Source organism: Thamnophis sirtalis, unplaced genomic scaffold (assembly GCF_051295495.1).
Source record: "Thamnophis sirtalis isolate CommonGarterSnake01/CBP01778 unplaced genomic scaffold, rThaSir2_p1.2 scaffold_3, whole genome shotgun sequence".
In the NCBI taxonomy this organism is placed as follows: domain Eukaryota; kingdom Metazoa; phylum Chordata; class Lepidosauria; order Squamata; family Natricidae; genus Thamnophis; species Thamnophis sirtalis.
Genome location: NW_028261383.1, coordinates 82,262,786 through 82,279,561, shown reverse-complemented (window position 1 = coordinate 82,279,561; position 16,776 = coordinate 82,262,786). Strand labels below are relative to the sequence as shown.

Sequence of the window (16,776 nt, the reverse complement as noted above, 5' to 3'; positions counted from 1 at the left end):
TATTTATAGCTAATGTTTTGGTTTTTCCTAAGTTTATTTTAAAGCCAGACACTTGACCATATTGATTAATCGTATTCATTAAAACCCTACTGGATTCCTGCGGTTGTTCCAATATTATGACCAAATCATCCGCAAAAGCGCGGACTCTATATTCTTGCTGCCTAATCTTGATCCCTTTTAAACCATCCAAGCCCCGTATTTTATTCAACAATACTTCCAAAGTTATAATAAACAATAATGGGGACAAAGGACAACCCTGTCTTGTACCTTTTCCAATTTGAATAGAGTCTGTTAAACTTCCATTGACTATGATTTGTGCTGTTTGCTGTTGGTATATTGCTTTAATTGACTGTAAAAAATTATCTCCTATCTGCATTTTTTGCAATATCTTCAACAGAAATTGCCAGTTAACTCGATCAAAGGCCTTCTCAGCATCCAAAAATATAAACGCAGCAGGGATCTGGTTGTTCTTTCCCAAATATTCTAATGCATTAATAATTAATCTGACATTACTTTTCATCTGTCTCCCTTGTATAAAACCTGTTTGGTCCGTATGTATCAATTGTTGAATGACCAACATTAACCTATTTGCTAATATTTTAGTAAAAATTTTATAATCTACATTCAGTAATGAAATGGGTCTATAATTTTTGGGTTGAGTAGTATCTTGATCTTCTTTGGGTATCAAAGATATAAACGCTGTCTTCCAAGATGGAGGGACTTTACCTTCCGTTTGAATCATATTAAATAATTCTCTAAGAGGTTCTACCATTTCTAACTGTAAGTTTTTATAGTAAACCGCTGTCAAGCCATCTGTACCTGGTGCTTTCCCTGGCTTTAATTGCTTAATTACCTGCAGGATTTCCCCCGAGGTTATTGGTTGATTCAATTTTTGCCTGTGTTCTTCTCTAACTGAAGGTATTTTCTCCTTGTCTAAATATTTGTCTATGTCTAAACCATTAATTTTATCCCCTTTATACAGTTCTGTAAAAAATTCCCAGAAAGCCTTTTGAATCTCTTCCTGTTGGAACACCTCCTTCCCTCTGTAAATCATTTTAGATATATTTCGAGTTTTCCTTTTTTTCCTAATCTGATAAGCTAACCATCTGCCAGGTTTGTTTGCATTACAAAAAGTATTGTGTTTTGCATATAGTAAATTAGTAGCTACCTGGTCAGAGATCAACATGTCAAATTGAGATTTTAATATGTTAATAGTTTCCTTAACCTTTGTATCGTCTGGTTTCCTTGTTAACTCCAGCTCTTTTCTCTTAATTTCCTCTTCCAGTTCTGTTCGTTTTAACCCTTGCTTATTTCTATGTGTTTTATTTATATTCATCAAAACTCCTCTCATATACGCTTTGCTTGCATCCCATACAAATTCCATAGATGTACCCTTATTCATATTCAAAACAAAATATTCAGATAGTAATTTTTTACAATCATTAATATAGTTTTCATATCTAAATAAATTTTCATTCAGTCTCCAAAACCTTCTTGCCTGCACTACCCTTCCCAACTCCATCCAAACTGGGTTATGGTCCGAAAGGACTCTAGCTGCAATCTTTGTTTTCTTGACCCTAGAAAGCAAATCATTAGTAGTTAGAATAAAATCAATCCTTGAAAGGGATTGATGCCTGTCCGAGAAGAAAGTGAAGTCATATTCCTCTGCATTTCTTTCTCGCCAGATATCTCTCAATTCAAAATCATCCATAATGTCAAAGAAGGATTTGGGTAACTTTGCTCGCATCTTGGTATTTAGGCGGGAAATCTTCTTATCTCTCTTAGTGTCTATCACTCCATTCCAGTCACCCAATAGTATACAGGAACTATAGTCCCACTGTACTAATTTAGCATGAAGATTTCTATAGAATCTATCTTGCTGTTGATTGGGTGCATAAATTCCCAAAAGTAATGTCTTTTTCCCTTCTAAGATCAAGTCTAAAGCAATATATCTTCCGAAGGGATCTGCTTCTATTAATTCAGCTTTCATATCTTTTCTTAAGTATACAACTATACCATTCTTCTTTTCCATAGCAGAAGCTGCAAAATGTTGACCAAGTTTTGAGTTGATCAGATATTTTTGATCAGTTGACTTGATATGAGTTTCTTGCAAACAAATTACATCGTTCTTAAACTGTTTAAGATAATGAAATATTTTCTTCCTCTTCTGTGGAGAGTTCAGTCCGTTGACATTCCATGTTAAAATCTTAGTTGTCATCTTTGGTTGGTTGAAGCATTTTTAGAGCTTCCTGCACGGCCTGTTTAACCTTAGGTTTAGCTCCTCCCACTGCTTCCAGATTTGTTGTTGTAGTTCCTTGATCGATGGCCGATAATTGTTGATACTGTTGCTTCTTAGCTTGTTTCTCCATACGTCTAGTAGTCATGCGGCTAGGTCTTGGTTCCATAGCACCTTGCACTTCTAGAGAAGAGAGGTGCTCCATCTTGTCTGGTGGTTGTGTAGTTTGCTGTCTATCCTGTCCTTCTTGTGGTCTTTCTCTAGGTCCATATGGTGCAGGGTGTCCAGCCTTCAATATATTATAATAAAAATCTCGGGCTTTCCATACAGAGTTGAGGCGGTACCTTTGCTTATCAAATGTAAATATGATGCCGAATGGTGCATCCCATCTATACTGTATCTGACGGTTTCTGAGTTCTTTGACCAAAAAAGCGTAGTCTCTTCTGGCTCTTAACATTTGAGGTGGTATCTCTTTCAAAACAGCCAGGTCTTGACCGCCAATTTGAAGCTTAGTGTTATAAGACGCTTGCAGTACCATATTTCTGAACTCTCTTGTAGTAAAATATATAACGATGTCTCGAGGAAGCTGCTTCTGCTTTGCCAGCCAGGAGTTAACGCGGTAAGCTTTGTCAATTTGCCAGCCTTGGTTGGTCCCTGGTCTTCCCATCAGGCGGTCAAAAGCTTCCGATAGGATCTGTTTCAGGTTCTCCTGTTTCTCCTCACGCAGCCCCCTTACTCTTAATGCAAGCTCCATTTGTCGGTACTGTATCATAATAATTTCTTTTTCAGCATTTTCCACTTTTTGTTCCACCACCTCTGTTTTCAATGTCAAGTTAGCATTGGCATCATTAAGAACCTCTAGAGTATCTTCCACTCCAGAAATATGTTCTGTTAATACAGTTACAAGACTCAGCATGTCGTCTCTAATTTTATCAACCTTAGCCTCAAATTTCTCATACAACTCCTGTTTAAGTCCTTTTATTTCACTTTTAATTTCACTTTTAATTTCTTCTTTCATTTCTTTTATTTCCTCTTTTCTCTCCTCTCTATTATCTCTAAATTTATCTTCCATTTTAATTGTCTGTGCATTAAGAGCCTCGTTTAGATTACTCAGAAAAAATTCTTTCGTTAATACATCCCCAGCAGGGGGCGTAGGAAGCGGAGGCTGCAGCTTTGTGCCAGGCACTGAGGGTGTACCCCTGGAAGTAGAGGGTGAAGACTTCAAGTTAATATTTGGTTTTGAGGCCATTTCAAAATTTATCTGCCTGCAGTTAATAAAGCTGTATCGCCTAAATATGCAGCTTTAAGTAAAGAGGCTTTTATTTTGAAGTTTTAGGCTTGGCAAAACTTTCAGTGAGTAAACATTGTAACAAGACCGTTCAACAGATTCATCACCATTTAACTTCCAAATAACAAAGTTAATGAAGGAGTAAAATTCTTCTATTGTGAAACCAAAACATTTGATAAGCTATCTCTTTTGTTTTGAATTCTTTTGAAGTCTTTTGAGGATTAGCAAAAAGTGTTCGTTATTACCGGAGAAACCAGCCTGCTCGGCGCCATTTTAAAAGCCTCTGAGTAAATAATTTTTCGGAGGAGAAAAAGAGAAGAAACTAAAATATTGATAAGCAATTATTGTCCTCGCAGTAAACGGATTCAGCTCGTGATAAGATTAAATCAAACAAAACTTAGAGCAGAGTGGGAGAGACCTACTTTGTCCTGCACAAGGCAGTTTGAAATTCCCAGCACGGACAGCCGTTCTGCCTTGGGCTCGCCCCCCTTTCCTTGCAAGCACAAAAGCTGCAAAAATCGAAGAGCATTTGCCAGCAAAACAGTTTCTTCTTTCCCTCTTGCCTGAAGGATAAGAAAACCTGATAAGACGTCAGATGGAAGATCCTCTAAACAGGTACGTAGCCAGGAATTCGGAGGCAGCTGATTTTTTGCTGCCTTCACCAGTAGGCTCCTCCCAGGAAGCCAAGATCTGGTTACTTTATCCAGACATATCCAGTTAGTTGTCTTGGCAACTGTACAGAAATGGGTGGGCACTGCATTCTTTCAAGGTGCCTTTTGGACTTCACAGCCAGTGCTTGGTTTGGGCTTTTTGGTGGTCTCTCCTTCCAGCACTATTCAGGACAACAGATCCTCCTGTTTGACTGAGACTATGAAAACTAAAACCTAGTGAGTGTTGATGAGCAAGTCATATAAAACAGCCAGAATATGGATAAAAAAGGGTGCAAATCTGCAAATATGGTTGCTTGCTTAATTGTATTGCCTGATATTTGCTAGTGAAGATGAAGCTAAGTTGGAATAGCATTAAATGGGGCTTAGCCTGTTGCTAAGAAATGTTCCTTGTGTGTGGCTCTTCTCAACAAGACACACCATGATATTTCTAATCAATTTTTGGTGTCTCCTTTATCCTTAACCCTTTTTAAATACAGGGTGCAGATTAATGTATCTTTTCTATAGTAGAACAGGAATTTATAAAAATCCCACAGATTGAAAATTTATTTATTTATTTATTATTTATTTATTTAATTAGCTTGTATGCCACCCACTCTCGGAAGACTCAGGGCGGCTTACAAATAAGAAGGGAAGGGGGGGGGATATAAAAAATAAAATAAAAAACAACAATTAAAAATTCAACAACATTCATAACTTAGGATGGGGCTGGATAATTCAACAGCCCCAGGACTGCCGGAACAGCCAGGTCTTGGTCGCTTTGCGGAAGGCCGGAAGGGTAGTGAGGGTCTGGATCTCAACGGGGAGATTGTTCCACAGGGCCGGAGCAGCTACAGAGAAGGCCTTCCCCCGGGGGGTCGCCAGCCGACATTGGCCAGCAGATGGAATCCGGAGGAGGCCTAGTCTGTGCGATCTAATAGGTCTCTGGGAGGTAATTGGCAGGAGGCGGTCTCTCAGGTAGCCAGGTCCGATACCATGTAGGGCTTTAAAAGTAACGACTAGCACCTTGAAGCATGTCCGGAGACCAATGGGAAGCCAGTGCAGCTCGCGGAGGATAGGTGTAACATGGGTGTACCTAGGTGCACCCACAATCGCTCACGCGGCTGCATTCTGGACTAGCTGAAGTCTTCGAACACTCTTCAGGGACAGCCCCATGTAGAGCACATTACAGCAATCCAGTCTTGAGATCACACTCAAGAAGATATGAGGAAGATAAATTGGGCAAGATACAGGGAACTGCTATGTATGCCTAGCACACTGAACCCCCAAATACCCCCCGTTTTTCACCCAAGCATATTGCTGGAATTCATCCCAGTTGGTTAATTCAGTAGATCATGTAAAGCCACAGAATTAGTTTCACAACATGCTTAGTTAATTCCCAGAAAGCATGTTTTGTGGACAAAGCAAAAGAATGATGGCTTAGCTAAAGAAAAAAAAATAAGGTTCATACAGACCTAGTTTCAAGATAACTACAATCACAAATTCTCCAATCACAAGATCTGGAAGCCTTGTTGGCAGGAAATATGGGAATTGTAGTCTAATTTATTTATAGACCACCAGGATGGAAAAAGATTACAGGACAACACCATTAGGTATTCTCATTTTTATTGTATGTGTAAATAATATACAAGATATTTGTTCTCTCTCTGTGTGTGTAATTTGGTGGTACAGCTGATTATGTACCATCAAATCATAGTAAACTCATAGATAGATCTTCTCTAGAATAAGTGTCCCAATTTGATTATCATTCTCAAACAGTTCGTATTTAAGGTTTGGTGCTTGCAATTCAAGAGATATTATACAGTTTCAAAGACTAAAAGCCATTGCTAGTCTATAGTTCTGCAGTTTAACCAGCATTTCTCTTAAATTGTGCCTAGCAATCCCCATGATGGCAGATCACAGTTGGAGATTTTTTTTATGATTTGCTTTGGCAAAATGTAGAGATTCTGGGGGAAGAGACCTGGATTCATATATAGCTCAAATCAACTTTATTGTCTGCCTTTGATGTTTGGATTGAGAGCTGATCAACTTAAGGCTCAGACTGGCTGAGGAAGATAAATTAAGAAAAGAGTTGAATGGAATGTGTCCAGGCTAACAGATAGTAGGGTCTACATCGTATTGCTTTTTCTTTCTTGTTTATCACAATTGTTTTTTCCCCTAAGAGTTGATTTACAGCATTAGGTTCATTCACATCTCCCTCTCTTTCATTATTTTTTTCTGTAAATATATCTAAGAAATATCTGTTATAAATTACTATTTCAAATCCCTTCTCTTTGATCTTGGTTCAGGTCAGTGGTGGGTTTCAAAAAATTTTCGAACCTACTCTGGATGTAGCCTCCTTTGTGGGAATGGCTTGCCAGCTATGTGACCTGGTGGGAGTGGCTTGCCGGCCATGTGTTTTCTCTCTCTCCCTCTCCCTCTCTCTCTCTCTCTCTCTCTCTCTCTCTCTCTCTTTCCTTCCTTTTGTCTTTCTGTCCCTTTTTCCTTTTTTTCTTTCATCTCTCTCTCACTTTTTCTTTCTTTTTTCTTTTTTTATTTCTTCCTTTCTTCCTTTCTTTCCCTTTCTCTCTCTCCGTATGAGTCTGTCTGTGTGTGAGTCTGTCTGTGTGTGAGTCTGTGTCTGTGTGTGTGTGTGTCTGTGTGTGGTGGGTTTCAAAAAAATTTGGAACCTCTTCTGTAGGTGTGGCCTGCTTTCCGGGTCCACTGGTGGAACATCTTCTAACCAGTTCGGTAGATTTGACGAACCGGTTCTACCGAACTGGTGCGAACTGGTAGGAACCCACCTCTGGTTCAGGTAGTCCTTGACTTACAGTCACAACAACCCAAAATGTCCATCGATAAGCAAGACAATTGTTAAACGAGTTTTGCCCCAATTTATGACCCTTCTTGCCACAGTTGTTAAGTGAATCACTGAAGATGTTAAGTTAGTTAACACTATTGTTGACTGACTCTGCCTTTGCCATTGACTTTGCTTGTCAGAATTCACAAAAGGTGATCACATGACCCTAGGACACTGCAACTGTCATAAATACGTACCAGTTGCCAAATGTCCAAATTTTGTTTACTGTTTATTAAACTTGTATGCCGCCCTATTCCCAAGGGGACTCAGGGCGGCTAACAAACCAAAATAGGGAGGGGGGACAATACAAAGCAAACAAACAAGACAAACAAAATACAAAAAACAGATTTAAAAATTCATCAACAGCCACAAAAAATTCGAGTGGGGCTGGGAACTCATCAGCCCCAGGCCTGCCGGAACAGCCAGGTCTTGACGGCTTTGCGGAAAGCCTGAAGGGTAGTGAGGGTCCGAATCTCCACGGGGAGATCGTTCCAGAGGGCCGGAGCAGCCACAGAGAAGGCCCTCCCCCGGGGGGTCGATAGTCGACACTGGCTAGTTGATGGAATCCGGAGGAGGCCTAATCTGTGGGATCTAATTGGTCGTAGGGAGGTAATTGGCAGAAGGCGGTCTCTCAAGTACCCAGGTCCGATACCATGTAGGGCTTTAAAAGTAACGACTAGCACCTTGAAGCGCATCCGGAGTCCAATAGGCAGCCAGTGCAGCTCGCGGAGGATAGATGTGACGTGGGTGTACCGAGGTGCACCCACAATCGCTCGCGCGGCTGCATTCTGGACAAGCTGAAGTCTCCGAATGCTCTTCAAGGGCTGCCCCATGTAGAGGCTGCCCCATGTAGGGCTGTGACCATGAAGATGCTGCAATTATTGTGTGAAAAATGATCATATCACTTTGTTCAGTGCTGTTGTAACTGCAAATGGAATCAAATAAATGGTTGTAAGTCGAGAACTACCTATACTTTATGGTGTTGCTGAAGATTTTTGTTGCCTTGTTTTTTGAAAATGGCATCACAATTATAATTAGTTACAACTGCACTCATTCAGTGTTTATTTTATTTATATTGAGTTTACAGTTTTACAAGGAAGAAGAGCAATTGTATGGGAAGATTGTGAGTCAGCACTAGGATGATGAATGACAAAATGGAATGATGATGAGAAGTTGATAGATGATTCTCTGGAATGAAGAATTTGGGAGTGGGTTTCATCATTTCAAAAAAGAGTGTAATATTAGTGGAGGCATGATTTATTCATGTGTTGGTAGAATGGTTCACTGATGAATTTATAAAATTGGATGAAATTGAACATTAAGATAAATTCATAATCTGTCACATCCCTGCTTTTTCCCAAGGGACTATACCCTTGGAGTTTGTGGTAGGAAAAAGGCTTTGAGAGATACCAATGGTCTCCCCACCCCCCACCCCCGGCAGAATGAAAACATTCCATCTCATGTGTGGAGTAGCAGAAAGACTCCAGAACACTCCACCTCATGAGTTGAGATTGCATCTGTACAGAAAGGAAATCACATCTCAAGAACTGAAGCGGTCTCAAATCATGAAGTAAAAGGTGGAGAGGCTTTTATAATGGTTGGGTTCACACAACATACTAAACCAAAATTAAATAAACCAGTGCATTCAACCAGTGTTCTCTTAATTGGATTTGAAATCTGATCTATCACAGAAGAAAAGAGACATGATAATTTCTTGAAAATCAAAGATAATCTCATAGGTAAAGGTGAGCCCTAGAAGATGAAATCTTTTGGATACTGAAGGCAATCAGAAAGGTTGAATACAGAAAAGCGCAGAAAGGAATCCTATCATTGGATTTTCTCTCTCTCTTTTGTTTCTTATCTAGAATCATTGCATAGACAGAAATAATTATTGAGGAAGGGAAGCCATTGTCACTTTGGAGGAATCAACTAGAATAATGATAAAACCCTAACCAATGGAAGCCTGCCTGCCTCCTCCTTCTCTTTTAATCTTTCCTCTCTCTCTGCTTGGCAGATTTGTTTCCCTGCAAGGGGGGGGGGGGCATGGTGAAAGGGGCAGCTCTGCAGCTTTGCCTGCAGCAACCTTACCAACATACAGCATGCCTTCCTTGGTCTTCTCGGCTGCCACTGTTACCCCTTCCTTGGTCTTCTCTGCTGCAGCCACAACCCCTTCCTTTGCCTTGGACAAGCCCTTCATAAACGCATCCATCCCGGCACTGAGCTCTGCATGAGACAAGGGGGAAAGATGGCTTCAGCTGCTCCCAGCAAGGATAAGATTATTGGGGGTGGGGATGAATCAGGTTTTAACGAGATGGGGAGTAGCTCGGACTACACTTCACACTACAGTAGTCACAAAAATACCTCCTTCATATTCTCCAGCAGTATCTCGTTGCAAGCAGTGCCTTCCTGCCAGCTAAGTGTGCTGGAACAGGCAGGAGACCTTCTCTCTTGGGTCTCCAAAGGAGGAACGGAAGGGAGGGTGGGGATGTCTGGGCGCCTCCATAGCCATCGTTGGAGTCCAGGTTGGGTCCCTCAGGGAAGGGTAACCTTCGGCCGCCAATTCAACAAGTCTGGGCACAGTTATTACTGCTGCAACAGCTGGTCCCCCTCGACCTGATCTGCCATCCCAGCCCGGGCCTACCCTCGCCTGACTCAGGGGTTGCAGCCGCGGAGGCGGAAAGCAACACCTTTCGAGCCCGGTTTTCCTCAAAAGCATCGCTCACGGTCGCGGGGAGAGCGAGAGAGAGAGAGAGCGCGCGCGCGCGCCAGGATGCTTTTTCCACCCACGAAGAAGACGAAGGGTGAAAACGAGGGTGACTTCGCGTCCTTGAAACCAGAGGAGGAAATGGGAAGGGACGACGTGGTGGTGGTGATGGTGGGGAGAGTCAAAGGAGTGGCCGTAGATTTTTTTGGGTGGGCAGAATACCCGCGAATGCGAGCCATCTCCCTTTCTCCATTCTGCTCCTTTCCTTTCCAAAGGAAACGCTTGCCTGAGGAGAGATTGCAACCCTTGCGCAGACCTGAGGGCTTCACCTTCAGGGCAGCGTTATGACCGACCTGATGTTCTCCCCCCACCCCCATCCTTTTCCCCGTTCGAGCGGACGCCCAGGATCTTTGTGGGGGGGGGGGGGGAGGAAGCGTGCCGAGGCGCCACTCACCTGCGATCGGCGATTGCGCTGGACTCGGGTGCGTGTCTGTCGGAAGGTTCAGATCATTCCGGGCCGGAGCGGGTTGGGCGGGCGGGGCTGTTGGCGGGCAGGCGGCGCGGTGCAGCGGGGGAGTCAGGGCAGCTCTGCCATGGAGCGGCTGGGGGAGGAGGCGGAGGAGAGGAGGCGGAGAGGAGCGAGCCGACGAAAGACGGTGCCTCCGTTGCTACCGCTGCTGAATATTGCAATGAGCCGCCGTCTCCCTATACCCGCCGGCGAGGGGATTTCATCATAGCACGCAGATCTGGGCTCCCCGCCCCTCGGCCCTGCCCAGATGCAGCAGCAAGACTTAGCTTACGGTCCAGCGACTTGGCCCCCGGGTACCTGAAAGAACGCAATACACCTTCCTGCCCCTTAGCGGAGAAGGAGCTCGAGCAATGAGGAGGCAAGAGCTGGGTGGGGCACCAAGAAGAGTTTAGCGGGAGTGGGGGGCTCCTAGCTCAATCTGCATAAATAGAGGGAGGCAGGGAGACCCTGAGCTCAGAAGACAGCCCCGGGTGCAAAACCACAGGCCTGGTCTTTAGAGCAGACCTCCTACCTTTCTGATTGCCAAAATTTGCATTGATTTAGCTCAGGAGGAGGTTGCAGATGGCCCTGCCAAGCCAGCCTTTTTCTCGTCTCTGAAGCCAAGTAGATTCTAGCCTGGCTAAGAAGCCATAGGCTGGTCTGGACTGAAAAGCTGCCCTGTCATTTGGAAGAAGGTGAGAGTAAACAGTTGGTTGACAGAGACAGGTGACATAGTTAAGCCTACATAGGCTTTAGGAGGTGGCTGAACGTCAGGATTGAAGCATCTGATTCGCCTATGGGAACAAGCAAATTGTGTCAGCAGCTGGATTGTTGGTCTCATATAAAGAAGATCTTTCATAATGCAACCAGAAAAGTCATGTTGATTTTCATAGGATTTACTAAGTAAAAATATGCATAGTGTGTGTGTATGTGTGTGTATAAGCTTATGCACTGGGGACAAATTCCTTATGTGTGCAATCACACTTGGCCAATAAAGAATTATATGCTATGCTATGCTATGCTATATATCATCTTCCCCCTAAATCCAATAATTTAAACCTACCATACCATGCAAGCATGGGAAAAAGACTAAATACAGTAAATAAATAAACTTTGATTTCACTGTAAATAAGGTTTGCACATAACACATAGCAGCCACTGGATTCATTTCATAGTGCCTTCAGATCTAGAGTTGATGAGAGTTACCTTACATTATGCATGCATGCATGCATGCATGCATGCATGCATGCATGCATACATACATACATACATACATACATACATACATACATACATACATACATACATACATATATATATATATATATATATATATATATATATATATATTCACATAAAAATATAAGGCCAGAAACCTATGATTAGTATTTTTAAGGCAATTTATATGATTATAACTTTATGTACTTCCATGTGGTTTTCATGGCTGGAGCTGGTTGCCATTTCCTTCTCCAGTGCATCACGTTTTGTCAGAGCTCTCTGCTATGACCTGTCCATCTTGAAGAAACTATGAAAGGAAGTTCGCAACAATGTACAAGAAGTAGCAACTGAAACTATCCCAAAGAAAAAGAAATGCAAGAAAGCAAAATGGCTGTCTGAGGAAAAGAAGGGAAGAGAAAGGCAAGAGAGAAAGAGAAAGATACACCCAAATGAATGCAGAATTCCAGAGAATAGCTAGAAGAGATAAGAAAGCCTTCTTAAATGAACAGTGCAAAGAAATAGAAGAAAACAATAGGATAGGAAGGACCAGAGATCTCTTCAAGAAAATTGAAGAGATGTACTTGTACTTACTTGTACTTGACGCCTCTTCACCCATCGTGGGTATAGGCGACTTCCATGGAAATTTGACGCCACTGCCTTCGGTCCTGGGCTAGGGTTGTCAGGTGGTGCAGCCAGTCGCTATCATATGATTTTCGGCTAAGATTGAATGGGCGCATGACCACATCTTCGGCTTTCCGTTTGAAGTGACGCAGAGTGGTTAGACGAACACCTCCTTTTGGCCGTTTCCAGGTCGGACCAGGCTGTTTGGAATGGATACGGCGATCCATGGAAGCTGTTTCGGCTGGATATACCCAAGGGGACGCCAGTCCCAAGGGTCGACAGAGCCCGATTGGTGGAAACGGGGGGCACCACGTGAAGGCCGGGTTGTGGAGAGATGAAGGGAATGTTTCATGCAAAGATGGGCATGATAAAGGACCAAAATGGCAGGGACCTAACAGAGGCAGAAGAGATTAAGAAGTGACAAAATTACACAGAAGAACTATACAAGAACAAGCTTAATGTCCCTGATAACCACAATGGGGTGATCACTGACCTTGAGCCAGACATCCTGGAATGTGAAGTGAAATGGGCCTTAGGAAGTCTGAGCAACAACAAAGCTAGTGGAGCTGACAATATTCCAGCTGAACTATTCAAAATCTTAAAAGATGATGCAGTACAAGTGCTACACTCAATTTGCCAGTAAATTTGGAAAACTCAACACTGGCCACAGGATTGGAAAAGGTCAGTTTACATTCCAATCCAAAAGAAGGGCAATGCCAAAGAATATTCAAACTACTGCATCATTGCACTCATATCACGTGCTAGCAAAGTTATGCTCAAAATCCTACAAGCTAGACTCCAGCAGTATGTGGACCAAAAACTACCAGAAGTATAGGCAGGATTTCAAAGGCAGAGGAACTAGAGATTAAATTGCTAACATATGCTGGATCATGGCGAAAGTTAGGGAGTTCCAGAAAAACATCTGCTTCATTGACTATGCTAAAGCCTTTGATTGTGTGGATCACAACAAATTGTGACAAGTTCTTAAAGAGATGGGATTACCAGACCACCCTATTTGTCTCTTGAGAAACCTATATGTCGGTCAAGAAGCAACAGTGAGAACTGACACAGAACCACTGATTGGTTCAAAATTGAGAAAGGAGTTTGGCAAGGCTGTATACTGTTGCCCTGACTATTTAACTTACATGCAGAGCACATCCTGAGAAAGGTGGAGCTAAATGAATTACAAATTGGAATTAAGATTGCCGGGAGAAATATCAACAACCTCAGATATGCAGATGATACCACTCTAATGGCAGAAAATAAAGAGGAACTAAAGTACCTCTTGATGCGGGTGAAGGAGGAAAGTGCAAAAGTTGGTTTGAAACTCAACATTAAGAAAACTAAGATCATAGCATCCGGCCCTTTCAATTCTTGGCAAATAGATTTTATTTTCCTGGGCTCCAAGATCACTGCAAACGGGGACTACAGCCAAGAAATTAAAAGACGCTTGCTCCTGGGGAGGAAAGCTATGCCAAATCTAGACAGCATACTGAAAAGCAGAGACATCACCCTGCCAACAAAAGTGTGTATAGTCAAGCTATGGTTTTCCCTGTTACAATGTATGTCTGTGAAGGCTGAACCATAAGGAAGGCTGAGCGCCAAAGAAGTGAGGCCTTTGAACTATGGTGCTGGAGAAGACTCCTGTGAGTCCCTTGGATTGCAAGGCGATCAAATTGGTCAGTCCTAGAGGAGATCAACCCTGACTGCTCTTTAAAAGGCCAGATCCTGAAGATGAAACTCAAATACTTTGGCCACCTAATGAGAAGAAAGAACTCACTGGAGAAGAGCCTAATGCTGCGAACAATTGAGGACAAAAAGAAGGGAACAACAGAGAATGAGGTGGCTGGATGGAGTCACCAAAGCAGTAGGTGTAAGCTTAAACTCCAGAGGATGGTAGAGGACAGGAAGGCCTGGAAGAACATTATCTATAGGGTCGCAATGGGTCAGACACGACTTCGTGACTAACAACAACAAACTTTATGTAAAATTTAAAAGGTTATAACTCCACTGAGTAGATGTAATATATTACATTGTAGGAGTACATTTGATAATAAATGAATTACACAATTCATGTATTTTGGAATTTGTTTTTCCGCCTGTGCTCTGCATTATGTATTTGTACCATATTGGATTGCAGATGACATGATTGACAGGAGAATGGGTTACTGTTCCATGGAGAAAAGTGTTGAAAACAAGTTAACGTTGAGTCTCCATCTGTAGGGAAAATTTTACGTCTTGAATTACAAAAAGCAGACATTATTAAGAGGGGGCTTGCACTGCTTTTTCTCCTGAAGAAACTGAGATTAGATCATGGATCACCTGAATCAATACAAATGTCAGTGAATACAGATAAAAACATATAAGACTTTCAAATAAAGGACACAGGAATGAAACCTTAGGAATAAAAATTTAAATTCATGAAACATTTTGGAGCTTTGCATCCAATTGGGGCAATGTACAATGTATGTAAGAACTGCAAGTTCATGGAAAATGTACAGAAATAAGTCTTGGTCCTAACAACTGCAATGTTATCATGCTGGCTTAGAATGGCCAAAACTGTTCTCTGCTTCCTCAGGCATCCATCTGGGTGATGGTTATTACGTAAGGATTTCTGAAACTAGATATATATATATATTGTGAGCTTTTTGAAAAACTTGTATATTGATTTCTGTTCCACTCTGGTGTGGTGAAGCCGGGCTAGATGCACTGCATATCCCTAATGATAGCTCTGCTTCATCAGTCTGAATGTATGAATTCCAGAAGTTCAGAGATAATAATAACACCTCTTCTGAATCTCCAGATACCACTGTTTGTTACTTTTAAACAAAGCAGATATTTTGGAGAAATGAGTCGGGGGGGTGGGGATTTCTTGGTCTCCATTTTGACCCCCCAAAAAGAAATTTCTGGACAGGCAGGAAAGAGCTGCAGACAGTATTGGTAAGAGACCAACATGCTTGATTATTAGGGCAGGAATTTAAAATGAAAGCAACTTACTAAATATATCGGTAGATAGATACATCAAACATTAGTATTATAGTACTATTGTCCACCTGAGCAAAAGAAATGTGAGCCATTAATTTGTTTGATTCATCCATAAAAGTGTTCTGCAGATTGATTAGGTATATATCTATTTTGATTTATTCACAGCAAACATGTTAGAAATGGGCTATCTTTGAAGGAGTCATTTTCTTTTCTGGATATTTCTTTTTTTCTCTTTTTAGCTCTCAAAGAGCTGCTCTTTCTATTACCTTTGCTATCCAAATGTAATTTAAACTTGCATTTTCATTCATCTCAAGATGTTATAGCAGTGTTTCTCAATTTTGGCAACTGTAAGATGTGGGGGTTTAGGGATGCGATAGCTCAGTGGCTGACGCTGAGCTTGTCGATCAGAAAAATTGGTGGTTCAAATCCCAAGGGCTGCGTAAAGGAGTGAGCTTCCGTTACTTGTCCCAGCTTCTGCCAACCTAGCAGTTTGAAAACATATAAAAATGCAAATAGAAAAATAGGGGCCACCTTTGGTGGGAAGGTAACAGCGTTCTGTGAACCTTCGGCATTTAGTTATGCCGGCCACATGACCACGGAGACGTCTTCAGACAGCGCTGACTCTTTGGCTTTGAAACGTAGATGAGTACCGCCCCCTAGAGTCGTGAACAAGTAGTACATATGTGCGAGGGGAACCTTTACCTTTACCTAAGATGTGGGGACTTTAACTCCCAGAATTCCCCAGGCAGCATGAGAAACACTGTCCCATCATGCTGTTTGGACATCCTAGGTGCTCATATCTTTAGATGGATTCTTGTTTCACTCCTGCGACAACTTTGAGTTCCAAGCATTTACAATTTAAGGCTACTTCTCCACCTGTCTGTTTAATCTTTTCTTACTATCCTATTCTTTCTGTTTTGCTTTCGATTACATAAGCCTATGTCCTTTCTTTTCTGTATATTAAGCTGACTGCTCCATCTCAAATATTTCCTGGGGTGTTTATTTGAGAAAGCTTGTATGAATCTGTTTCTGCATTTTCTGTCATTGGTTCGGTTTCAGCCCTAAATCTGCCACTCTGTATTCTCTCTGCATAAGTGGATTATCTAGGCTTGTCAGGGGTCACCTGTAATAATATTCCTGTGTTTCTTTAACTATAATTTGTTGAATAAGTTCAAGTGACTGGGTTGATGAGGTGTGATAGTGCAGTGGTTAGAATGCAGTATTTCAAGTTAATTCTGCTGACTGCCAGGAATTCAATCCTGACCAGCTCAAGGTTGACTCAGCCTTACATCCTTTTGTGATTGGTAAAATGAGGACCCAGATTGTTGGGGGAAGTACACTGACTCTGTAAACTGCTTAGAGGATGCTGTAAAGCACTATAAAGTGGTATATAAGTCTAAGCGCTATTGCTATTGATGCAAACCACTCTAAAAGTGTGTGTGTGTGTGTATGTATGTATGTGTATGTATGTGTGTGTGTATATATATATATGTGTGTGTGTGTGTGTGTGTGTATACATAATTATGAAACACAATGCCAAATTCACACAACATGCCAAACAAAAGCATAGCATAGCAACACAGTGTATGAATCTAGTCATTGTAGTTAACAGCTAGTTCTCATAAAATCAGAAGAAATCAACCTAAAGTTACATTTATTGGTTATGAAAACAAAAGAAAGTGGAAACTTTTAAAAGATTATTTCTTGCT

At 41.8% G+C, this 16,776-nt stretch overlaps 1 protein-coding gene across 1 annotated transcript in view; it reads right to left on the bottom strand.

The window, feature by feature from the left end:
* The window catches only part of SNCB (synuclein beta), a 46,938-nt gene extending 36,471 nt beyond the window's left edge, over positions 1 to 10,467 (bottom strand). The window contains exons 1-2 of the mRNA XM_014051925.2: positions 10,190 to 10,467; positions 9,120 to 9,254 (exon numbers count right to left, since the gene is read on the bottom strand). Of these exons, the coding sequence (XP_013907400.1) occupies positions 9,120 to 9,240 (121 nt within the window). The 5' untranslated portion in view covers positions 9,241 to 9,254; positions 10,190 to 10,467. The remainder of the gene's footprint in view (positions 1 to 9,119; positions 9,255 to 10,189) is intronic.
* Between the last annotated feature and the right edge of the window lie 6,309 nt (positions 10,468 to 16,776).